Source organism: Copadichromis virginalis, linkage group LG3 (assembly GCF_057382275.1).
Source record: "Copadichromis virginalis isolate Kocher_CV1m ecotype Utaka linkage group LG3, C_Virginalis_male_GT1.1, whole genome shotgun sequence".
Classification (NCBI taxonomy): Eukaryota; Metazoa; Chordata; class Actinopteri; order Cichliformes; family Cichlidae; genus Copadichromis; species Copadichromis virginalis.
In genome coordinates, this window is record NC_140620.1 from 54,381,442 (window position 1) to 54,407,224 (window position 25,783).

At 41.4% G+C, this 25,783-nt stretch overlaps 1 protein-coding gene across 6 annotated transcripts in view; it reads left to right on the forward strand.

Moving 5' to 3' along the window:
• Nucleotides 1–25,783, forward strand: part of nrxn2b (neurexin 2b) — a 712,610-nt gene that overhangs the window by 364,715 nt on the left and 322,112 nt on the right. For all 6 annotated transcript variants that reach the window (XM_085451729.1, XM_085451735.1, XM_085451733.1 and 3 more), the window contains 3 exons: nt 22,211–22,330; nt 23,367–23,748; nt 24,707–24,897. In XM_085451729.1, the coding sequence (XP_085307855.1) occupies nt 22,211–22,330; nt 23,367–23,748; nt 24,707–24,897 (693 nt within the window). The remainder of the gene's footprint in view (nt 1–22,210; nt 22,331–23,366; nt 23,749–24,706; nt 24,898–25,783) is intronic.

Sequence of the window (25,783 nt, forward strand, 5' to 3'; positions counted from 1 at the left end):
TACTTCTTCGCCAAACGTGGCCTGTGTTTTAGCTTGTTGCTGTGTTGGAAGACAAATCAATCATGCAAACCAAGTTTTGCTGCTGACTACTTGAAATTTTCTTTTAAAATCTTCATACATCCTTGTTTCTTCATGATTCCTTCCACGTTGATGAGATTCCCAGTTCCAGATGCCTAAGCATTATAAGATAATGCTCCCACCACCATGCCTCACTGTGGATATCACTGTGGTGTTCTTTGGGTTGTATGCTTCTCCCTTCTTTCTCCAAACATAAGCAGCCTCTCTGTGGCTAAAAAGCTCTAGTTTCATCTCATAAGAGCAAATGATGTGTTTCCAGTATGCAAAAGCTTTATCCAGGTTGTCCTTGGCATGCTTCAGTCTGCGAGCATCTAGAAATTGATTTAGTCAAGTCGGGAATTGTACTCTCAAAGATTCTTTCACTGGTGTCTTGGCAGTGGTGTGGGGGCTTTAGAAACAACTTTCCCTTATTTTCTTTCCAGAGTCTTTAAAATCTTTCACTTCCTACCTCTGCCAGGTCCAACTGCGTAGTTCTCCTGGAATTTCTTAATAATAATTATCACTCCAGTTCATGACACTTAGAAATTCTGCAAATTTTGCGTATTCATCTCCTGTTTTGTGATAAGTTTCAATTTTTTTGGCGCGATGCTTTCTCAAGTAAAAGTTGAAATGAACTTGATTTTACACCTTTGAGCATTAAAACATTAAAGCACATCATTGCCCAGCAGTAGTTTGTGCTGTGGCTCACAAAAAAAGTTCAGTTTTTCAGAGGGTTAACAATATTGACCCTAGTAGTTTTTGCTTTATTCTGAAATAATTCTATGGTGTGCAAATAGAAATTATTTATTATTTCTAGTTGAAAACTAGTATGTTTAGAAATCCAATGTTGAGAATCCCCTGCTCTGTTCAAAATGCACTTTAAAAAAGCACAAAAGTTTGACAAAAACTTTAAATTCCATAGTGCTTATAATAATTTTGTTCCTATCTGTATATTTAAAAAAAAAAATAAAGTATGCAATACTGCAGTTCTCATAAATTTTTAGTGCTTCTGTATAAAAGATAGCTGGTAATCATATGTTGGGATTAGTGATAAGTAATGAAGTAAAAAAATACTTTTCATATCCACATAGGAGTTTCATTTCATTTCAGAATTATGGTAACAGGAAAACAAAAGCAGCTTTCACAACTGATGGGATCCTGCAAATGAAATGGGCCATCGACATTGGCCAATGATTGTGTTAGAATATTTGTTTAAAAAAATGCATTTTATCAAACCATAGGCATTGCTGAACCACTGAAAAATGTGTGCGTAGGCCTACAGATAACAGTGTTCTTGACTTTGCCACACACAGTATGTGATATTACTGACGGATAGTGTTCCATAAACTGCCACACCTCCCCCAGGATCTTTGTCTTGAGCTGTCTTGTGGCTCCCTCAGTGGCATCACAGTAGTCCAGGTGGTCATTGTGCCTCCTTTCAGCGCTACGAGGCTTTAGTGACAGCCTACATGTTGACTCATTGCGGAGATTCTAATGAGAGAACTGGCACCAACCTGGAGCTGTCGAGACCCATGCTGTCTTACAGGACTGATGGTTGTCCCGTGGGATCAGACCCTCTTACTCCAGCATGTTGGGAAATGCGGTTCAAATCATAAATCAGTGGGGAAGAGAGATGTAAAGAGAGGGAGTTAAAAAAAATGAGAAGATGACAGGCACTGATAAGAAGCATGCAAAGGAGGGTGAGGATGAAAAGGCAAAGCAAAGAGGCAGGGCGCAGATGGCAGTACGAAAGGGAAGATGGGAGTTGCCTGTCTTTGATGCTCCAGCAGGAGCTCTAAAATTCTAGAGAGGATGGAGAAAAATGTATGATTCATTTCCTGCTTTTTGAAATCAATCAGGTGTCCTCTCAACATCTTCCTGACTCAAACACGTATTCTTGTCCATCTGCAATTCTAGAAACTATCAAGAGAAGCTATTTCATCATTCTAAAGCACCACACCTACAACCCTCCTGCAATGGGGCAAGAACAGTGGGAAGTAAAAAGTGTGTGGTCCCTGATAGCTACCAGTGAACACAAATGCCCTATGAACGAGCAAGCATCACATATTTTTCTTCAACGAAAGGAAAGTAGACACACTCCTGTACAGGCACACACATGGACACAGGCTGCCTTATCTTGGTAATTGGGACGGGGGGTCAGAGCGGCAGGCGTAGATAATCATGGCTGGGGGACATAATCTGTTTGCTGCTCCCCGCCCTGCTTTTTATTTCTCTTCTCTCCCTCCCCATCAACACACACACAAACACACACACACAGTTTTGTAGTCTATACACACACTCAGCCACCTCTCATCTTTTTGTGTGTTTGTAATGCATGAGATATTTTGGATGTGGCTGTAGGAGGGCTGTTTTGCTGTTGTGTCAGCATGCAACCATGTACTCAACTGACTACCAGACCCCCCACTTACCACTCCCCAATTCCTTCCATGCACCAACAAAACACATCCCTCCCAATTCCACAGTTCCTAACAAAAAAGTGACTCTGTCCTCGGAGCTCCTGCACACAGGGCGAGTTACTTTATGGAGTTGGGAAATGTAGTTTTGAATCAGAGAAAGGCACATAGAAATATAGGCAGTAGCTGTAACAAAAAAAAATGGGTGGGGGGGAGATGAAGAGGAGGATCACGATATAGATGTCTCCTTGTATTTTTATCTCTGTTTTCTGCTTATATCTTTCCATCACAGCCATCTTTGCTGTTAGCAGATGGCTGCCATTTAGATGGCATGCATGCAGACACAAATGCACACACGCATGCACAAAAATACACCCAGCTTTTCATTAGATCTGCAGCGATAGGCCTGCGCTCCTGTGAGTCACAAAATATGATATCTTAAGATAGGAGCCAAATGGCATTATCGTCAAAAGAGGTCTTATCCTGATAACACTGAAGAGCAAAATAAAACCCCTGTCTCTTGCCATAGAAACAATATGAACTTCTGGAGTCTTATGTAACTATTTCTGCTACGAGCCTTTCCTCTTACAGAAACAATATCATGTCCAAATGGATCACTTGCCCCAGTTGAAGAACCCTTGGCCCTCCTGCACACCACATCCCACCAGAGTAGAAACATTGTTTCAGCTTCCATTCCCACATTTGCTATATGTACATAATAGCCATTTAGTAAATGGTGCTTCACCAATGCCTGCAGAGCAGAAGGATATAAGGCTGTCTATCCAAACTCACATGTATAATCTATATAATATTGTGGCTCAGCCAAAATACTCCTTCCAATTTAGACATCGCATAGCTCATTTTTAAACAAGACACTTCTGCATCTGAAAGTCAATGAAGGTAGTTAACACAGTTACCAGTCATGAATCATAAAATGGCACCCCTGGGTTTCCGAATAAGGCGTCATTTGCATAGTCTTTACCTCTGTAAATTCAATTTTCACCACATATATGAGACATTTGTGGATAGCAGGGAGCAGATTTTGTGATTCAAATCTAGTAGTGCTGCATTCTGTTGCAAAAAACAAGTATGTAATGTCACTGAAAGCATTTTAAAACCACTGAACAATAATTCAGTTGTTTATGGCCTCATCATACGCTGAGTGGCAAAATGAAATTTCACGAATTATCTTTTTCCTGCGGATTTGCATAATTATTTTACTTTTCTTCTGTGCTTCTATTTTTAAGGTCGCAAAATAATAGATTTTTCAAAATTAGTTATCACCCATGTCTGTGGCCTGCAGTCGTTCGGTTTACATGATTATGTATGCATTGTATATATTTTAACCAAATCCACAGATAATTTAAACAGGACATAATTTAAATCATGTGCCCGTGGCTGTAATTAATAGAACATAGACTGGTGTGTTCAGTACTGCAAGATAAACAAGCAGTGCATAAAAAAATAGCACATCATGAACTATGTACTCAAATCTTTGCTCTGCAAGGCTATTTCCAAGTGTTTTACCTGCCTCGTGCCTTGTTTTATTGACAGATATATGATTACTTAAATTATCTATTTGGATATTTGCTCATTACAATTCTGTGACTATGTTAGTATTTCTCCTGTATATATTTGGTGTGCAAATGTACTCTTTAATCATTGTTGTATGTTCACCAGTATGATAATGATGAAGCAGTAATCTCAGTTAACGTGGTTTTATTAACCAGCACAGCAGCAGAGAACTTACATGCTTGGATTCAATAACGGAATGGCGCCTATACCACTCAAAACATACACACACCTACACGGAGGTACAGCAAGCGGATTAGGACAAAATACCAAACTAACAGCAGGTTATCTACATCCCCCTTCTTTAGTACATCCCCAACCGGACATAAAGTTTAATGCATACTGAATAATAATAATCACAGCATAAAAGGTGACATACGCTGACCCTTACGAACATTTAAATTTGCAACCAGATGGAAGAAATAAACATGACAAGAATATCATTTTGCTGTATAAAGTTAAATATGATTACTACTGAAAATCACCTCAAACAGAATTTAACTTGAAGCATTGACATCAGTTACTGATGGCTCAAACATCAAACCTGAAAATGTTCTGTGTTTTAACTAGTACCCAATTAATCCTTATATCTTGGATTTGGTTTGCACACACGACCAAAGCGTGTCCTGTAAACACCATCACTCTTGGAAGGTCTTGGAGAATGCAAAACATCAGAAGAGCTCTCAACATGAGTGCTGTCTTTAAACTGTTCTACATCATTGTTTTCACCCACAACCTGCAGTCCATCATAATGATGATGATCAGTGTCTTTCTGAACAGTAACAGGCTCAGACACAGGCAATATGTGTCTGCGATTTCTCCTGTAAGTGTTTCCATCTGACTGTACCAGGTAGGATCTAGGTTCTTTACAAAGTTCCTTTACCACACCTGTGCGGTCATAACCCTGTGGGGTCTGTAACCTCACTACTTGTCCTTCGTTGAGAGGTGGAAGTGGTCGGCTGGATCTGTCATAACAGACCTTCTGAGTCAGTCTCTTGTTGAGTAGTTGGGCTTTCACTCTCTCAGATTCAAGGTGTTGTGGTTCGAGCAGTTTCGTTGTGATTGGGAGCGTAGTTCGAGTCTGTCTGGATAGAAGTCGTTCTGCAGAGGAACCCAGGTTCACATCACGTGGAACATTCCTGAGGTTCAGCAGGTTGAGAAATACATCAGTGCCATCTCTGTGTGATTTCTCCATCAGCTGTTTAGCACTGCGCACTGCTCTCTCAGCAAGCCCATTGGATTGAGGATACTCTGGACTGCTGGTGACATGTTGAAAGTCCCACTGTGAAGCGAAGTCTTTGAAACGCTGGCTTGTAAACTGCCTGCCATTGTCTGAGATCAGAGTGTGTGGAGCACCATGAACTGAGAAGTGTCTTTTCAGCTTTTTGATGACTGTCGCTGATGTCAAATCCTTTAGCAGGTCAATCTCAAACCAGCCTGAGTATGAGCCGACTACTACTAAATAGTGCTGACAGTGCCACTCAAAGATATCTGTAGCCACAGTTGACCAAGGAAGCTCTGGAACTTCATGCAGATGAAGGGGCTCTTTTTGTTGATGAGGTTTAGTGCTGTTACACACCGAGCAGGAAGTAACTGTTTGTTCAATATCTCTTGACATGAACGGCCAGAAGACGATCCCCCGTGCTCTCCGCTTGGTAGCTTCTATGCCGGGATGTCCTCTGTGCATGATGGTGATGTAGTCTCCTTGCAGTGATTTTGGGATCACAGCTTTGGAACCTTTAAGAATGATGCCATCATCCACAATCAGCTCATCCCTGAAAGGAAAATATGGATGAACTGCTGTGGGAAGGTTGTGGAGTCGTTGTGGCCAACCATGTTTGATGAACGAGCTGAGCGCTTGCAGTGTCTCATCCTCAGCTGTGTGTCCTTTAAGTTCCTCCAGGCGTGAAGAAGAGATGCAGCTCACCGTCATGACATCGAAGTTGTCCTCTTCTTCAGGCTGCTGGAAAGTGGAGCTGTTGGGAGCACGAGACAGTGTGTCAGCCAGATACATGTGTTTTCCACATTTATATGTGAGGGTGATGTTGTATTTTTGGAGCCTTAACAACATCCTCTGTAATCTGGCTGGTGCAGCGTGAATAGGTTTCTTTAGTATGGTGACCAGTGGCTGATGGTCTGTTTCTACGACCACAGGCTTGCCATATATGTAGTCATGAAACTTTGTACATGCGAAAACAACAGCCAGCAGCTCCTTTTCTATCTGAGCATATCTGGTTTCAGTGTCTGTCAGAGTACGTGAAGCATATGCCACAGGTCGCCCTTCCTGTAAGCAAGCTGCACCAAGACCATACTGTGATGCATCGCACGTTAGTGTCACAGGTTTGCTGACATCATAATATGACAGAACAGGTGGATTAGACATGTGCTCTTTAAGTGCTTTGAACGCAGTCTGATGCTGTGTGTCCCACATCCACTCGCTGTCCTTGTGTGTGAGCTGTCGCAGAGGAGCTGACAGATGGCTGAAGTTTGGAATGAATTTTCCAAGATAATTGACCATCCCCAGGAACCTCTGCAGGGCTTGGACATCTGTTGGAACTGGCATCTCTCTGATTGCGGCTGTTTTGGAAGGGTCTGCTTTAAGCCCCTCGCTTGTGAAAATGTGTCCGACATAACTGACCTGATTCAGCCGGAATGTGCACTTTAATGGGTTTAGTCGCAGGTTTACTTCTCTGGCACGATCAAGGACTTTTCTCAGGTTGTCGTCATGTTCTTTCATGGTTCTTCCGCCGATGAGTATATCATCAACAATGATGGCACATGGATACCCAGCGAATATCTGCTCCATGGCTCTCTGAAACACCTCGCTGGCAGCGTTAAGACCAAAAGGCATTCTGAGGAACCTGAAACGACCAAAACAAGTGCTGAAGGTGGTTAGCATGGATGATTTTTGATCCAATGACACCTGCCAAAAAGAGTTCTTAGCATCCAGAACAGAGAACACAGTAGCGTTTGACATTATTGCAGCCACTTCTTCTACTGTGCGCATGGGATGGTGTGGTCTTTTCAGAGCAGTGTTTAAATCTCGAGGATTTATGCATATCCTGATTTCATCTTTGCCCTTCTTGTTGGTGGCTACCATGGAAGACACCCAGTCCGTCGGCTCTGAGACGGGAGTAATAACGCCTAATTTCTCCATCCTGACCAGCTCTGCCTTGACCCTGTCTTTCATGGCCAAAGGGATGCGATGTGCTGGGCGAACAACTGGTTTCACATCTGGGTTCAGTGTCATGCGATAGGTGACTGGCAACCTCCCAAGCTCATCAGAAAATAAGTCGCTGTATTCTGTGATAAGCTGTTGTGACAGGTCATCTGCAGACATGCTCAATTGGTGGACGTCATTGCTGAATGATACAAGTCCCATTTCTCTGCATGCACATAGTCCAAGTATTGGCTGAACATCTTCATTAATAACAAAGAATGATAGCACATGTGGCTGCCCATGCAGAAAACACTGCAGCTTAATTACACCTGAGGTTTGAATCTTGCTGCCTCCAAATGCTACTAGGTTAACGGACTTGGGGTGTGCTTTCATTTGTTTATCTGCTCTTATAATGTTAACCGTTTTCTTGGGAAGCACATTACATTTAGCACCTGTGTCCACCTTCATTTCAACAGGAATCCCATTAATCTGCACGGTGACAAAAACTTCCTCTTTGTGTTCCACATCCACATCAGTCGCATGGATTGCATATTGCAGATTTACACCATCAACGTAGAATGTGTCGTCTCCGCTGTCATCAGCTTGGTCTGGTTCCACATGATGAACTGACTTTCTGTGTCTTGCTACGTTTTGGGTAGGCCGAACAGCTCTGCACCGTTTCTTAAAGTGATTCCACTTTTTGCATGCATGACACTGCTGCCCAAAAGCTGGACATTTGCTCTTTTTTGCAGCATGAGCACCCCCACAGTTAGTACAGTTAGTGACATGCTGTGTTTCAGACCTGTCTCCTTGTATTTTCTTTTTATCTCCTCTGTGCTTTCTCGTAAATGTGGGCTGGAGCACATCAACATTTGATGCAGATTGTTGAGGAAAAGCAAGTGTTTTATTATGCTCTTCAGTCATTTCATGAATCTGGCAGACAGATATGGCTTTTGCTAGCGTTAAATCACTATCACGCAGTAGCACTTTCCTTAAATTGTCATTGTTGATGCCACAAACTAGTCTGTCTCTTATTAGTTCTTCACTCAGATCACCAAATCTGCAGCTTTTTGCTTTAATCCGTAAATCACTTACATAGGATTCAACAGTCTCGCCAGTCCTCTGATTCCGCGTGTTGAACTTGTGTCTTTCCATCGTGACATTGGTTTGAGGGCTGCACGTTTCTCTGAATTTCCTTTTGAGGCACTCAGGATCCTCCTTCGATTCTGCAGGAATGAGGACTCGTCCTCCCTCGCCGGGCTCTCTCACTTCTGGCGCGTAAACAAAAGACCGCTCCCGTTCTATAGCTTCGGGACCTGCTAAGTTGAGCAATATGTAGGCTTGTGTACGCGCTGGCTTGTCAGAGTGTGCCGCCGCTATAAAAATGTCATACTCTTGCTCAAAAATGCGCCAATTTTCAGCAACATTACCATCGAAAACAAGCGGGTCGGGCCTCCTGAATCCTTCCGCCATGTTGTCTGCAGTCCGGATACAAAAAACGCACCCACAAAATAGACTTGAGACGGGGAAAAAAAAAAACACCGTCAACTACGAAGTACGTGTTCCGTCGCTTCTGACACCATGTTGTATGTTCACCAGTATGATAATGATGAAGCAGTAATCTCAGTTAACGTGGTTTTATTAACCAGCACAGCAGCAGAGAACTTACATGCTTGGATTCAATAACGGAATGGCGCCTATACCACTCAAAACATACACACACCTACACGGAGGTACAGCAAGCGGATTAGGACAAAATACCAAACTAACAGCAGGTTATCTACAATCATCTTACACCAACAGCAGTGTAAAATGTGTTTCCCACAAGCCCGCTCTTCATTTCAATTAAACAAGCACACCTGTTCAACTTCAGAAGTCAGCTCGTCAAATTATTTTTTAACAAACTGGATATTTTTCAGACCAAGCGAGCTACAGAAACCTGTAATCAGAAGTATTCAGTTTGCAGAACAATATCATTTCTGCAAGCCACTAATAAAGAGCAATGTTAGTTTTAGCAGATTACTAATAGGTTCAAGACTTTAGCTTTCAACAAAGCAATGACCATATATATATAAATTTTATGTTGTTTTTGTAGTGAATTTGCCTCTTACCTGCACTTGGAACACTTTGGGACGAGTGCCAACACTGGAGTCTCTCTAAGTAAAGACTAAAAGGTCTGTTTGCTTTAATACTGCCAAGTTAACTACTTTGGGGAACAGATATTTTATGCAGCGTTTGAAGTTGTGGCACTTTTTCTAAAAACTGCACTACTTCAGTGGGTGTGTAATTTCCCACACTTTATAGTAATTTCACAAATTATCCATACAGCACATTTCCTTACTTTCAAATGGAAATCAGACGGTCATCATGCAGTGCACTGCAAAGCCCACACTGAATTTTTAAAAATGCAATAGATAAAAATGTGACCTGCATAATGCAGAACACTTTTGTTCTGCTCCTCCATCTTTCAAGATGTACTTTTCTTCCTTTATTTTATGTTTTTTAAGGCACTGCTAAATCATTTCTAATGCTGTGGTCTAATAACACTGAGGATCATTTCCCATCACTTTGCACACTGTGTCCTCAAACTTCATTAACATTTCTAATGAACAAGGCATACTTATGAGAGTGGTGGCAGGAAGGGCTGTGGTGTCCTGGAGATGTCCCCCGCAGTCCAGACAGCAGTCGACTTGAGTAATCAAGTGTGAAGGTTGTGGGGAGCAAACAGCCATTAACCTCCCAAACACAAGCCATCATCACAGTCTGCAGAGGACCGAGGGGAGGGGGTGTGTGTGCCTCTATTGGTGTGTGAATGGGAGCAACTGCCAGGGCTGGTGAGCGTTGTATAGAATTGTGTGTCTGTCTTTTATTGCCATTTGATGAATGGACTGGATTGTGCGTGTGTGTCTGTTTGCAAATTTGTGAGTGCACAGCACGTGTCTGCAGGGGTAGAGAGCATTTTGCATGTGTGAACAGATGAGTGTCTACAGCAGTACTCTGAGCGTGTTTGAAGCCTTGACCTCAGCCTGGTCAACAGTCATTTGTTTGTGCCTTGAGACTTATACATATATGCTTAAGCATCCATAGGCATTTGTTCTGATTTGCAGGCGACTCAGGCCATGTATCGCACTCTGTCAGCCTATCCAGCATGATCTCAGTGCACATTATTCCCATATGGCGATAGAGTATGACTGTGCTTGGCATGCTCAGGCCCATGACCGCCTGTTTGACATGCCACTGTGTCGGCTGGTGATGCCATGCTGAACCATCCCATCTGCTCCAGGCTATGCTGGCACAAGGGAGGGCTCATTAGAGGGAAACATGAGGAAAAGTGCACTGAACCTGTGGTTTGGAAATGCATGGCGTCCAAGACCTCCTGAACTACTCCCCCCAAAATGCTTCTCAGAGAAACAAGGGAGTGATGGAGAACCAGGGAGTGTTGGTTTTAAGTAGAGAGTAGAAGAGCAGAGACAGTGGATAAACCAGTTACACAATAGTTCACTTACAGTTGAAGTTGTTGTGTTGTTTTCCTAATGTCAGTTCATTCTGCAGAATAATACTTAAAAATACTGTAACTTGGTTATGCTTCAGGGTCAGTCACAAAAAAAATGATTTGTTAAAGACAAGTTTAAATACACATCTTTTCAATAATCACAGGATACTGTATGTGAGTTCCAAGTGTTCCGTTCAGAGTTGGATGGAAACTTTAGCAACAATGTGTCAAATACAATCATGGGAAAATGCTTTCATAGCGTCCTGTGTGAAAAAGTACACACTGCTTACTAAGAATTCAGAAGTTAAATAGGAACCAGGTGCTGCTGATTAATTGCACTTGACTAACTGATCATCACCAAGTGTGAGGATCTCCAAAGAAGCAGAAATCCTTCCAATAAACAGAGCTACATCTCGAACTCTACAGGCCTCATTTTCCATCTTAACATTGCGCCTCAACAAACCACAAACCACGAGACTTCTGAACTTCTGTTCTTTGAATAGACGAGGCCAAAGTGCAGACATTTGGTCGTAATGCGTAGCAGCATGTCCGGTGAAAAGCAAATACAGAGTAACAGCACAGACACCTCATTACAACTGTCAAACACATTGGTGGAGGGGTGATGATTTGGGTTTAAAAGAATAGAATAAAAGGGTTCCAGTTTCCCCAAAGTTCAGACCCTAACCCAGCTGAAAAGCTGTGGAGGACTCTTAAGAGAGCTGTGCATGAATGAATGCCCACAAACCTCAATGAACTGAAGCAACATTGTTAAGAATGGTGAGTCAGGATTTCTCTACAATGAAAGAAAGAAACTTAGATGCAGAAAATTATCACTTCGAATTATTGCTGCTGCAGGTAGTACGAGAAGCTACTGAAACACGGGTTGTATTTAGTTTTTAACAGGACTCTAAATGCTAATTGTAGCTTTGCTGACATAAAACAACTTTGACATTTGCTGTTAAAACTGAATTTGGCTTCAGTACTGATTTGGGGGATAGCTAATATAAGACCAATTACATTAGCATTTCATATTATCGTATGTGATATATGCGTATGGTTCACGTGTGATTACATTTATTTGTGTGCAAGTATATATAATGTTAGGCTGTGAGTGTGGGTTTTAGAACACAGATGTGCAGTATTTATAGGATTTGTTCATTTGAGTGGGAAGTAGGCTTTCAAATGTTTGAACTTAAGAGGCACCATGCTGAGAGGCTCTGTTTAAAGAAGAATCAATATCAAGTCAAGCAGATTCAGGGGAGCTGCAGTTCAGGGGGATGTTTCAAAAGCAGCGAGTTCGGGGGTTTAGGAGTGTATGGAGATTTCTAGGTAGTAAAGTCATTTTGGGGGAAAGACAACACAGTTAAAGGAAAAGGTTTGTTAGAGAGCCAGACAAGTAAGCAAAAGAGTGAGAGAGAGGGGTGGGTGGGTGGAGGAGAGTGGAGATGGGAGTGGGGGTGGTTCCTCTTCATTACCGACAGTAAGGAGCCATGCCAGGAGCACAGATGGCAAAGGAGAGAGGGGACACGGGGTTGGCACTAAACTGCGAAACACTCTAATGCACCGCACACATTGGCACACTCAAACCATCATAAAAAATATGTAAATCTAACAAATAAGTCCTCAAAGCTCAATATGTTTTCCAGACAATTGTGATATAAAGTACAGGTGGATAGACACGAACATTCGCGTACATATCGCCTCCTCCTCGCTTAGGTCACTTTCAAACACACAAACGTGTCATCAAATTATCCCGCGGCGCTCCTGTGCCACATTCTTGGCCAGAAAAAGAGCAATGCTGACACAGCATCCCGGTCATCATCTTCTGTCCACACACATATTCTGCCCTCTCATTGCCTTCGTTCCCCTCACCACCGCCAACGCCATAACCCAAGGCCTGAATTAAAATTTTAACAGTACTTCTTTGAAAATGGGTTGGTCTTACTTTCTTTCATTCTCTTTAACGGTTATCCACCCAAGCTTACACACAGAGATCCCAATCATCCAGTTAGAATACTGTTGTTGTACAGTATGAAAACAGGACAACATGTTTGTGTGTGGGAGATGTAGCTATTGTGCACAGCATGTACCGCTCTCCTCTGCAAGGTTGAACGGAAGCGTAAGCTCTCACCCGCTTCTGCTCACTCCCTCTCTCTCACTCACAAACACTCATACACGCACCTCCCACAAATGTAGGAAGGAAGAAGACCATGTAGTCTCAGTTCACTGCCTACGGTACACCTAAGAAACACCCACCAGCTTCTCATTGTTACAGCTGTAACTACTTTGGTGCACGAAAATCAATCTTTTAACACTAGCAACAAACCTGTACACATGGCTCTATATAGAGAATGAGACATCACAAGGTGAAACTGATCAAGTATACTGATTGATTGCTATTCCTGCACTGGCTAAACCAAATATTTCTAAAAGCATTTTTGGTTTATATTGCACTTTTATATTGTCTGCTTTGCCTTTTTCTTTTTTATTATTCTTAATAAATTGGAAAGCATTGCTGATCAATAGGTGGTGATTACAAGAGCAACACTGGGCTTCATCTGGTTTTTGTTTATTGTTTATTTAATAAGCTCTCGGTGTAATTAAAATTAATTAATTAGTTTTCAGTGATAACTTTTTTGTACTCGTGCTCTATTTTAGTCCAGTTTGGTTTAACAGCTGTAGTGTTACAGCGATGTTCATGTTTTTGTATAAGAGACTAAAACAAAATAGCAGGTCTGAATTAAATTGGTCTTTGTATAGTTATGCATTTAAATACTATTCCAAAAAACAACAACAAAAAAACCCCAGAACAGTTTCTGTTTGTTTATTTGGCTACAGATAATCCATCAGCAATTTGTTCCTACCTGCAAACATCCCCCTTGTGACCTGTGTTCAGGCACTGTAGGCAGACCCACAGGCCCCAGTACCAGCATGATATGTAGGGCACACCTGTGGCCTGCACTTTGGGTCCACATGGATCCCAGTGGGACAGCCCTTAGTATGGGCTCCCCACACTAAGCAGAGAGTAGCAGCATACCCACAGTATACCTATATACTTGGTGTGGACTCCCCTACCCCTATTGTTCAGGGCACACATGTGCAACATGGTACATTACTGCCACCAGTTGGATGTAGTGTACATCAGAACATTAATTGGAAAAGAAAAGTAACTTCATCAAGTCAAAGTAACCAGATAGGTGACTTGGCAGATTTTTAAACCCTTCATTCCTGACAATTGCTTGACGATAGTCGAACATGTGAGCCACTTCACTATAGAGTCACTTGCCCTCAAACACACACAAAGGAAAACTCAAATCCTTTCAACCAAGATAGTCGATCATACAAAATGGAATATGTATTTTGCTTCTTGAGTTCTTTTGCAGTTTATGAACAAGATCCAGTTTCACTTTTTATTTCCTTCAGGTTTTCAATCAATCATCTTCTCTCAGCCTTGTATTTCTGTCAGTGTATTAAAAAAATGTTCTATAGTTTCATTTTCTTCAGTAGTCACAGTTACAAACATGCTTGTGCAGGAACACAGTAGATAGGTTATCAGTAAGCTGTGTGGGTCTGGCAAACTCAGTTATCCCACGCAGGGCCCATGTAGGTGTTCCTACACAGGGCGGGCAGCAGTTTTGCCCTTTGGAATCCCAGCATGGGTTTTTATTGGCAAACCCATTTTGGCCAAAGAAAAATGTGATGGGGGGCCTTTCAGGGTAAAAGTGCTTCTGGCCCGCCTGGGCTAATTCACAAAGAGGCCAATGGAGCCCCATCTACATGTACTATGGGCAACCCACAGTGGGTTAACCACAGAATTCCCTCTTAGGGTCCTAAAAGGGCAAAACTGCTGTGTTTCCCACATGGGTATTCTGTGGTCTACTCAAAGTAGACTTGCATATAAAAATCCACGCAGGGAACCCAAAGGGCAAAACTGCTGTGCAATTACCACTTGAGCTCCATGTGTGATAAGTGTGGGTACAATCCCAAAGCTTACCCACACTTACCCAAAGATGAAAGGCCTGCACTAGTATCTTTGAAGGGTTGGTGCTTTTTCCAGAGGTGTGGACTCGAGTCACATGACTTGGACTCGAGTCAGACTCGAGTCATTAATTTTATGACTTTAGACTTGACTTGAAAAAATGTTCTAAGACTTGGGACTTGAATTGGACTTGAACCGGTTTACTTGAAAAGACTTGATATTTTACCCCAAATATAAAATTTAACATGCATATTATATAGAGATTGAAAATGTGACGTCATTCACGGGTAGAACCGCAAAGGATTCTGGGAACTCGTGGCAAGCGGTACTAGCGCACGCAGGCTTTCAATTAAAATCAGTTATACAGCGATAAAAAGAAACACAAAAATGTCAAGAAGCTGTTGTATTATTAACTGCAATAGCCGGTTGCATGACAGCCACGGGAAGCCGACGGGTAAAGAGATCGGTTGTTATCGGATTATGTCGTTGAAGAGAAATTGTTCGAGCCATGTTTCCGAAGTAACAAAGAGGCGACTGGATTGCAGCCATTCAAAGACCAAATATAACGTCCCAGAACCCTCCAGCTCACAGGTTAGTCTGCTCCAAGCATTTACACGAAGGTCAGTCTGCTGTTGTAGTTAATACGTCATTTTTCTTAACATAATTGGTGATATAGGTTACAAGCAAGTCTGGCGCTGAACAGAAATTGTCGCGCTATGCTCCTTTATTTATTGTTTATTGTGCATAAATAGTGAATTGTCCTGACACAATATTGCGTTTCGCTTCTGTTATTATGGTACATTGACAAAAGCATATACTTTTATTCACAGGATAAAACAGTTGTTTTGTATCACTAATTGTCCAGTACGATTACAGCATACAGTATTATTGTCACTGCTACATTTCTGTGATGCTACCAGAAATTATTTCCACTGCTAATTAATTACCGTTGAGCTCAAAGGTCCTATTAATAAACGGTTAAGGAATGTGTATTTATGACGACGATTTGTGAGACTGGTAAACTTATGATACGTACGATGGTCTTTCGTTCTACACGGTGCATTTCAAGGTCCTGCACCCATCCGTCGGTAAACTATACCTGGACTTGTTGCAGTGACCGGAAGTTACTAAACTTCATGAGTGTATGCACTCACTCCAAGAAGCGTATAATTATAAATATGCATATAAATATGCTACGATGAGATAGCTGACTTCATCTAACTAGCAAATGTTTTCCAGGCTACGTTGGTGATGCAGTTTTTTTTTTAAATGATATTTTAAAAAAAATATCATTTATTTATGTATGATATTTTTGTCATGCGATTTTAAAGCCAGTCCTACAACCGCATCCAAGAATAACATGCAGCTTATCTCAGAACTGTCGGTGAAAATTATTCTTGGAACTAGGTTTAATTGAGCTGCATTTTAAAGAGGTGCAATTTCACAATTTGTGTATATTTTCTAAGTTCACTATTTTGTCACGTGTTGAGAAAAACACAGATTTAAAAATTACATGGTCTAATATTTACATTTAGCATATAACTGCAACATGCTTTTTTTCGTTGTTTTTTTTAAAGACTCGAAAGGACTTGAAATTCAAAATTTCAGACTTGTGACTTTACTTGGACTTTTACACCAGTGACTTGAGACTCGACTCTGACTTGCCTGACATTACTTGAGACTTGACTTGAGACTTGAGGATAAAGACTTGAGACTTACTTGAGACTTGCAAAACAATGACTTGGTCCCACCTCTGGCTTTTTCTGTACATCAGTAACTAAAACCCTTTTTTTTACCCATAGCTGTGTATAAGGGTGCTTTTCTTTTGTGATTTAAACTTTTTTCATCCTTTCTGTTTTACTTGTTTCACCTTCTCGCTCCCATTTATTTTTAATAAGTTTGATATTTGCTTTTGAGGACTCTTGGAGGCCCCTGTAAAGCTTTGATATTGTTTTATGCTTGCTTTCTTGTTTATGTATTGATAGGAAGACATTTAATATATCATCCGCTTTGCCCAACCCTTCCCTGATAATTTTATTTGCCTAGTGCCTCATTTATACATATCTTTAAAAAAAAATCCTCGGTCCCCAAGTTGTAATTTCTTTTTAAAATTTCAAAGCTCTGTAAAGTTCCCCTGTGTATAAAATAGCTTTAACTTGTCCTCATAAATCTTCTCTGTTGCTCTGTTGGCGGGCAAAATCTGAGTCGTATTCATACCAGCTTTGTATTTTCACCTCCAATTCATATTTTCTTATTCCTGAAATTTTTTGAAAAAGTCAACTTTGTTCAGGGACTGTTATTTGTTGAATTATCGCTTAATTATCAAATTTACTATGTTATCATTGCTTGCTATCACTATTTGGCTTTTTTGTTTTTGTTTTTAACATTTAGAGAAATTTTCATTTAATTTGAGAGGAATTGTTTATTTTCTCCTAGATCTCTTAGATTGGTATGGGGCAGCAAACATAGGTAGCTACTCCTGCTTAATAATGGCCCTTAGTTCATTTTAAAAGAGGAGGATGTATATCCTTTTTACCTACCTTAAAACTCCATATTCCCTTTCACAGTTCTATGCATACTTGTGTGTGGGAAGGAGTGTGAACACTGGAGTGTGCTGAGCGCACAATGTGCTTTACCAGATGGGTGCACAAAGGGGGGTTGCCTGAGGTCTATCACCTGTTAGTGAAATGCTAATCATGAACATAAACAAGTCTTACACTTACACACACACACATATATGATTACAGCACCTGTCTGTCTTGCTAAGCAGATTTTTCAATGCCCCTCTTTACCATATGAATTCGTGAAGAAGCCAAGCATTACAATTCCCCCTGGTCAGCACTGGTTTCTCTGGCTCTGTTTTCTATACCACTTTGCATGAAAAATCAATTTCAGTCATTTGGTATCCACGATCTTCTCATTTTCCATTCGCTCCCGACTGCACAAGCCCCTCTGAGTCTCCCTTGCTCCGGCTTCGTTGGTTCAGTGACACAGAATCAGCATTTTCCTGTTTTTCCCCCTCAGAGTGGGGCTGCTGAGCCAAGAATGAAACAAATGGCAGTGGGGTTCTTTCTTGAGCTTATTTTAATTAGACTGTAGTCCGCTGTTAGATTTACCTTTTTCCCACGAGTGCTTGCAAGTGTGTGCGTTTATGTGAATGCATAAATTTGTGCATGGCTTTGCAGAAGCTCATGACCTCGAAAGTCCAGAGCAGTAGCTAGTCAGGGTTGTGCTTTCTTCCAGGGAATTAAAATCACAGAGCTTAGGCTGGTATTCGCCTCTGTATCCCATAGCACATTCTGCCAAGCATCATAAAATGATATGATGCTTGGCATCATATCATTTTATGATTCCTGGAGATTTAGTCTTTGGAGCTCAACCAAGATAGTAGCTCAGGTTGGCCTGGATGGTTGGTTGAGTGATGAGATAAAAAAAAAAGCGGTGTCATCAGGGAACAACATTATCCTATAATACACGCATTGCATTTACATTTATTTTTTTATGTGATAGCCGATTGGGGACTTTTCAGTGCTACACTGATACTGGAACATAAATGTTTTGCTACATTTGATGTGAATCCTGTGGCATTTTATTTATTTATTTATTTTATTTAATCTGAGTAGATCGGGGTATAAGCTGTCTTGTTAGATCAGACACACCATCACAGTCAGTTGCCCCTAGACAAATTTGACCCTTTAACTCGCAGACGCACCCTGCAGTTGCGCCTGACCCCTGCAATCTCAACACACTAACTGCATATGCTCGAGCAACCCCGATAAACGGCCTCTGTACGCTTCTCTGTACGCTTCTCTGTACGACTGCATGACTCATTGCTGCTTTCATAGTCGTCCACTGTTACACCAGCAGCAAACTTACTGCCTGTAGCCCTGTGATGGTGTGCTGTGGCGTTGTCATTTTGGCAAGCACATTTGCCCAGCAAATCTCAGACTGGCTTTGCTCCCTCTGGCCAGACTTTGGTGCACTGGTTGACTTAATAATCATGCCAGAAAGCTTGCTTGGTATACTATATATAGCCATTATTATTTGGAGCTAATTCTATGTGACAGCTAGATGTTAACAGGACCACACAAAACTCTGACATTGTGCAAAATGCAAAAGAATCTAAGTGAAACATACTGTGTTTAATAAAGGGGCTTGGAGTCGTGGTGTCTGTGACAAATATGAACAGGGATAAGAAAAGTCATTAGGCAGGGCGAGATATTCAAACTGTCAGATTCTTCTTCTAGCTACACATATTATCAGTGGTCTAAGAGATATTTGGACCTCTACTATTTTGCAAAGTAAGAGAAAAAAAACATTTTTCATGTTTTATTTCTTGATTATCGTGTTGTCAGCATTGCTCGCTGAGTGATTATAAGCTATTCTCTCATAAGTTGCCGTGATCAGAGTTTAGACAAAATAATTAAACAACTGTGCTCAAGTACTTGCTGTTGCACCAGCAGTCTCACAGCCTGTATAGAGGCTGATGGCAACAACCTGCAGCCATTGGCTGAGGACCTGTGTTGCATTGATCCGATTGCATTAATCAAGGTTGTTTACAGAGAGAAAACAGCAACCAATGATGGATGGCTGCTGGTAATTACGCAACAGCCCACAAGCATCACACCTCTCACTAATGGTGAGCTGACACAGTCAATGAAAGTAGTCCACAATCGTAGTTATTTTTACTCTTTTCAGTGCCTCTGTGATGCATTTAGAAGCTGTAAAGAAAAGTGGCAGGATGGAACAAAGGAATGGGAGAGATAGAGGCACAAGGAGCTTCTGTTTATATGATCACAGCCCTTTGCCCCGCTGATCAAGACAGAGTAAGAACGCACAAGTGGCAGAATGAGAATTCATTTCATTTTAATAATTGTCAGCTTCTTCATTAATGAGCCCTCTTCCCCTCCTTGTTTTTTCACCAAGGAGTACTTCTCTCAGAGAGTGGCTACATTACCAGCTTAGTGGCTCATTTAACCCCATACTGCAAGTCCTTAGTGTTGCTGTTTGCCTTGTTACCTGGGCAGTGAAGTAAGGCTTTACTTAATTTAACTGCAAGCAATATCACCACCAACTTCATCACAATCGGTTTGAGGCAGTCAGTGTTCTCCAGTGATGGGTTTAGGATCAGGACATTAAATTCTTTCAAATTTTAGTGAAAACTGAAATGAAATGTTAATTCACTGGCACCTAATGAGGTAACATTTACATATCTAGATATTTACTGTAATTAAACCTGGTGATGGTGACATTTTAAGCATTCCCCAGTGCTGTAGCTTTACACTAAAAGGAGTAATACGTTAAGAAGAAAACACAAGTTGACATTTTATTAAAAAGCAGTCAAAAAATGTCATTGAACTTGACACTTACCGTAATTGTTTTTTTAAAAACACGTTGTTGTTTTTAACATTGAATAAGTTTGAAAAATTGAACAGGGTAGTGGGACAAGGAGGGGGAGCAGCAGTGAGCCTTTAGAGCTACAGACAACAATCTATACGTCTCCAACTTCTCAGCAAGGCTAACAGCTCTGGTCACAGTGCTCTTCATTTTGGGGATTCATGATGTTTGTAGCATAAAATCAGATAATCACCGGTTACAGACTTAATCCGTCTTACCCACATAGGTATTAAACTACTTTAACTGAAAGCCTTTTTATTTTAAAATCAACAAAAGTCAGCAAAACTCGTCTTTAACCTTTGACAGTGGACTTGCATCCCCACCTTATCTGTGCTTTCCCTTCAGTGTTTCCAACTTTGACCATACAGCCTAACAGGTCCCTGGCTGCACTTTCACCACCTTCTGCCCAGAACTTTTTGTTGCTTGGCTAGCCCGGCCAGAGGAGCATACATTTTTCCCCCCATTGTTAGAGGTATTATAGCCAAATGACTCTTGCTGTGTGGGTAGCGGTGGACCTGGCTCTCCTGTGGCCTGTAGAAGCCAGGGAAAATAAATATTACATGGACTCCATTCTGAAAGTGTAGCTGTTCCCATTCATTTTTGTTGTACTTTTCTAACTTTTACACTCTTACATCAGCCAGCCAGCTCTACTGCAGCTCTGCTTGCAACTTTCCTCCACACTTGCTTTCTTTGCATCTATATAGCAGCCTCTTCCTTTCACATATGAGGGATCAAAGTGTTTCTTTCACATTTTATGTAGCCAAAGGAAAAAAAATAATGAAAAAACAATATAATGAAAAAGGGACAGGGGTAAATGGGAAAACGGTTCTCCAGTGGGCAGTGTGTGTTCTTGCCAAGTGGGGCCATCAATTGATGGTACATTCCTTTTTTTCCTCTAGACTAAATAATTTCACACAGAACTGGGAAAGGGACCATCATATTTCACCAGGCTGTACTACATCATCCACTCGAGCAGCTGCACACTCCAGCTCCAGCCGGCTAACTAGTCAGAAGCGAGGCAGTGACCCTGGAATTGGTGTGGGGCAGCAAATATTAGACTCAAAATAAGCAAATCATCAGTGCTAATGGTGTAAGAAAGCCACAATCTTTTGATGTCATCGTGTCTCTATTGATCTGCCTCAATGGCCCTCAGTCTACTTCAGAGCCGCCTAAAAGAATGGATGAGACTGGTGTCTTTTGGCTTTCTACTATTTCAGTGTGTCCTGCTGCCACTGAGGTGAAAGTTTCCCATCATTATATTGTTGTTGACAAAAACTCTCTTCCTTCTCTCCGATCATTGATTATAATGATCACCCCAGTCCCACTACAGCTAGACCTTCATTTAGAGTCTGAATCCATGTGATATAAGGATTTTACTTTTTTTTGGCCATAGCCTTTACGCTTATTCATCTGTATTCAGTCCACAAAATTTGGCACTGCTCTTCCACACAACGTGCTCCTACCTTAACTTTTAGCGAAGAATAAAATCAGCAGATCATTGCTGCATTCATAACAGAATAAAAACCCACACTGTTTTTCTGCTGCCGGTACCTCACGCCAGCAGTTTTTTCTTATGTTGAGGAAATCAAGCTCTGTCATTGGCAGCTTATAAATAGCCTTCTCCCCACTTTGAAAACATTCTTATGTAAATATTTCTCTATAGAGCATCTTAGCAAAACCATATGCCATTCCACAAAACTGTGTATCCTTTAGTGGTAGAGCTGAGGCGATGAGAATTGGGAGTAGAGAAATGGAAAGAGAGAATTAAGGAGGAGAGTGGTGGAGGGAGGTTTTAGGAGTGAGCAGTTAAACCACCTGGTCACATCGAGATGCTTTGTGAAAGCAGGACATGCCTTCATATAATGTCTGCAACTCAGCATGTGTCGGGCTAGATATTCAGTTCCTTTCATGCCTAGCATAGTGAGAAAATCAATAGCACGAATGTGTTTTGCAAACATGCAGGTTTTCTCTACCAACCCTGTCACCTACAGTGTGTGACCTGTGTGTGTGTGTGTGTGTGTGCTGGGGGGGGGTGGCTGGGAGGTGGAGGTGGAAGGAAGGTGTTTGGGGTGGGGGTTGGTAGGCGCACACATCATCTCTGCTGTGCTGTTTTGTGATTTTAACTCCCCCTACAACAGGCAAAGGACCCGAGACGCTGTTCGCGGGGCAGAAGCTGAACGATAACGAGTGGCACATGGTGAAGGTGGTGCGGAGAGGCAAAAACCTACAGCTGTCTGTGGATAACGTCACAGTGGAAGGTTAGTTGTGATTAGGACACTGAGGATTCATTTGGTGTGAGATGCTGTAAATGAGCGTGGTGCTGCATTCTCAAATCCACGTGTTCTGCTGATAATGTATGTACAACAGGCTCACAGCAGCTGTTTTGCTAGTTGTCATTAAAACATCTGATTTGAGACATAAAGGTGACAAATTAGAGTTAAAATGAATGAGACATTTTTATTGTTGAACTCATATTTAGAGATAATGGCAATTCAGCTGGCAAGCGTTTATATTACCAATAATGCTAAATTTAAGATGTTTGTACCCAATTCCCAATCTCCATGACAACCTTCCAAGCATCCCACAGTGACTTACGCTATATCTAATTTTTAAAGCCCTTAAATGCCAGGTACCTTAGCTGCAAAGCCTGGCAAAGCCATAAAAATGTATAAAAAGCAAAAGGATACATACATATTTGACGCTGAATACAGCCAGAGCTTTTTTGGGGATTGCTATTTTACTTACCACGAGTGAGCAAGCCAATGAACAAAGTTCAAAGAAATTGGTTCTGCCTGCATCCAAGAGAAGGATAAAAGGTCAAATACAAGGTGGCATCAGAGGCACACATAACATTGTGGCCTCAGGCGAAAGGATGGGAGGGCAAAGGCTGAGCGAAAAGGTGAGTTTGAGTGTGTGTGGTAGATGCAGAGGGGAAAAAAAAGAGTGGGCATGTCAAGACCATTAGTGAAAATCAACCCTGTGAAGACTGACATTATTCACAAACTAGTGCCTGGTAAAGAAAAAAGGAAATGATGCCAAGAGATGCCTTGCAGGCTCTTCTGGGTTTTAGTAGGGAAAGGATTTTAATCTGCAGTTTACCAAGACGATTACTCCTTATCTGTCCTGAAACACAACTGTATTGTTTAGCGTAGATCAGCAATATAACTGATTACTATACTGTAAAGATAATAATAATAATTATAAAATAAATGAATAAAGGCTAATAATAATGAAATATAGTACCATCTGCTAATGTTTTTTTTCTTTGTTATCTTTGTTATCCACAATCTTTAGGCCAGATGACTGGTGCCCACACACATCTTGAGTTCCACAACATTGAGACGGGCATCATGACTGAGCGCCGCTTCATATCCGTGGTCCCCTCAAACTTCATTGGCCATCTGCAGGGCCTGACCTTCAATAGTGTGCCATATCTAGACCAGTGTAAAAACGGGGACATCTCCTACTGCGAGCTGAATGCCCGCTTTGGCATGCGCCACATCATTGCGGATCCGGTGACATTTCGAACAAAAGGCAGCTACTTAGCATTAGCGACGTTACAAGCGTATGCCTCCATGCACCTGTTCTTTCAGTTTAAAACCACCACGCCTGATGGCCTGATGCTCTTCAACTCCGGAGATGGGAGCGACTTTATAGTTGTGGAACTGGTAAAGGGGTGAGTTTTACTTGGGTTTTTCTTAATTGTCTAAATCATTTTATGTTTTTTCATTATTGTATGCTATGCCTAAAAAAGATGATGTTGCTTTTCCCCTGCGCTCTGCAGATTTCTGTCCACCAGCCCTTGTTTTTACATAGAGCACATAAGCACATATATTTTCCCCACAGATCAGTGAGTCATTTAATGCTGCTATGAATCAGACTGGGCTCGGTGTAACTTAGTTTAGAGTATGTTTGTGAGTAATCATAATCAGTCATCTTAAAAGCTCAGCTGAAAGCTTCGCATGCTGTAGCTTGTTAGTGGTTGGTCAACAGGAAGTAGAGATATCTGGTTTTTCTCAGGTTGTTTTTTTTTTCTACAAAGACTTGACAAAGCCATCACAACCCCAAAATAAAGTGGCTGGACTTGTGAATCTTATCAACCTAAAAGTTGCTTATAATTAGGGTCTCCAAAAGAGGCTTTTGGTAGTGTTTGTCTCTTCCCTTGTGCTCTGAATTCGGCATCATTATAACACAAAAGCCTGAGCTGCTTCTACCCTGAAAAGACAAGAGGCTACATAAAGGAATTGGACTCAAGGTAGAAAAAAAATCACATACCTTGAATGAAACAAGCACAATAGCTTTAACCCACAACACAAAAGACAGCCATATTTGTGTGAAGGAGGGAACTGTGCCACCTCATCTGCCTGTGGCCAAGCACAGAGTTTTAGACAAAGTAGGTATCTATATTTACATGTTTAACCAGCCAGAAAAAACTCCAAAACAAATCACAGTTTCCAGGTACAGTTACATAAACGGTTGGTATTTTCCCCCCAAAAAATGTTCTTACAGCATCTTGGAGCATCTTTTAGTGGAATAAAAAGTGCCTGAAACAAATGAGTTTGTTTAACTCGTGCACCGCTGTTGAGTTACAAGAGTTAGGAACACAGTCCTAATCCTGACGTCTTTCTTCAAAGGTACATCCATTACGTCTTTGATCTTGGCAATGGCCCGTCGCTGATGAAGGGCAACTCAGACAAACCACTCAACGACAACCAGTGGCACAATGTGGTGGTGTCCCGGGATGCCAACAATGTACACACACTCAAGATTGACTCACGCACCGTTACTCAGCACTCCAATGGAGCGCGCAACCTGGACCTCAAAGGTAACAGCAGCACTGTAAAATCTTCCAGAAAACATTGGCACTTGCAGGAAATAACTATCCCAGTGTCATCCTTGGCCTGTCCCTTTAGTGTTGTTGGAGGATGGCCATAAACACACGCCAGCTCAAATCCATCTAAATTATAACCACTCTGAGCATCCCAGTGGCTTTTCGGAAAGGACTTCTGCATATTCATTGGTTTTCTTGAGGATTCCTTTGTTTTTGTGGGCATGTAGCACAGTTCTGGTTTGATATTCTTGTTAAATATCCATTTTCTTTCACACATATTGCACAAAAATGGCTCCAAAATCCACTTTGGTTGTGTTACCAGGTGCGTTTGTTTTTTGTTTCTTTGTCCGGGCATATCTGATTAACAGAGAAAAATAAATCTCTCTTCATCCTGAGCTTCATGTGTAAATATGCTGGCCAATCAAGAGTGGACAGTGGTTGAAATAAAAAGGCTGTTTGCTTTAAAAGGTGATCCTCCTTGTTCAGCAGGAGGAGGGCAATAACACTATCTGACCTAAATCCAACATCACACAACAAAAAGAATCATACCAGAAACAATAACTGCTCATCACTTCTTGTTTAGACTGAAGATTTTTAAAAAACAAAAACACATAGTGAATTACTTTTACCCACAAAATAATGAGCTTATGTGATGGAGGCACCTTTTACTACTTTGACTTTTTAAATGTTGCGCCTCTGTGAATCCGCTCTAAATAAAAGCCTTCAAAGGAAGGCGCTCGGCAGTTCCACAAAATGTTTTACAGCATGTGAATAATATCTTTGGTCTGCTTTAAGAATGTCAGCAATCAAAAAGTAACACGCACTTCTTGGATGTAGGGTATTAACAATGGACAGCAGAGGATAGACTGCCGTGTGACCA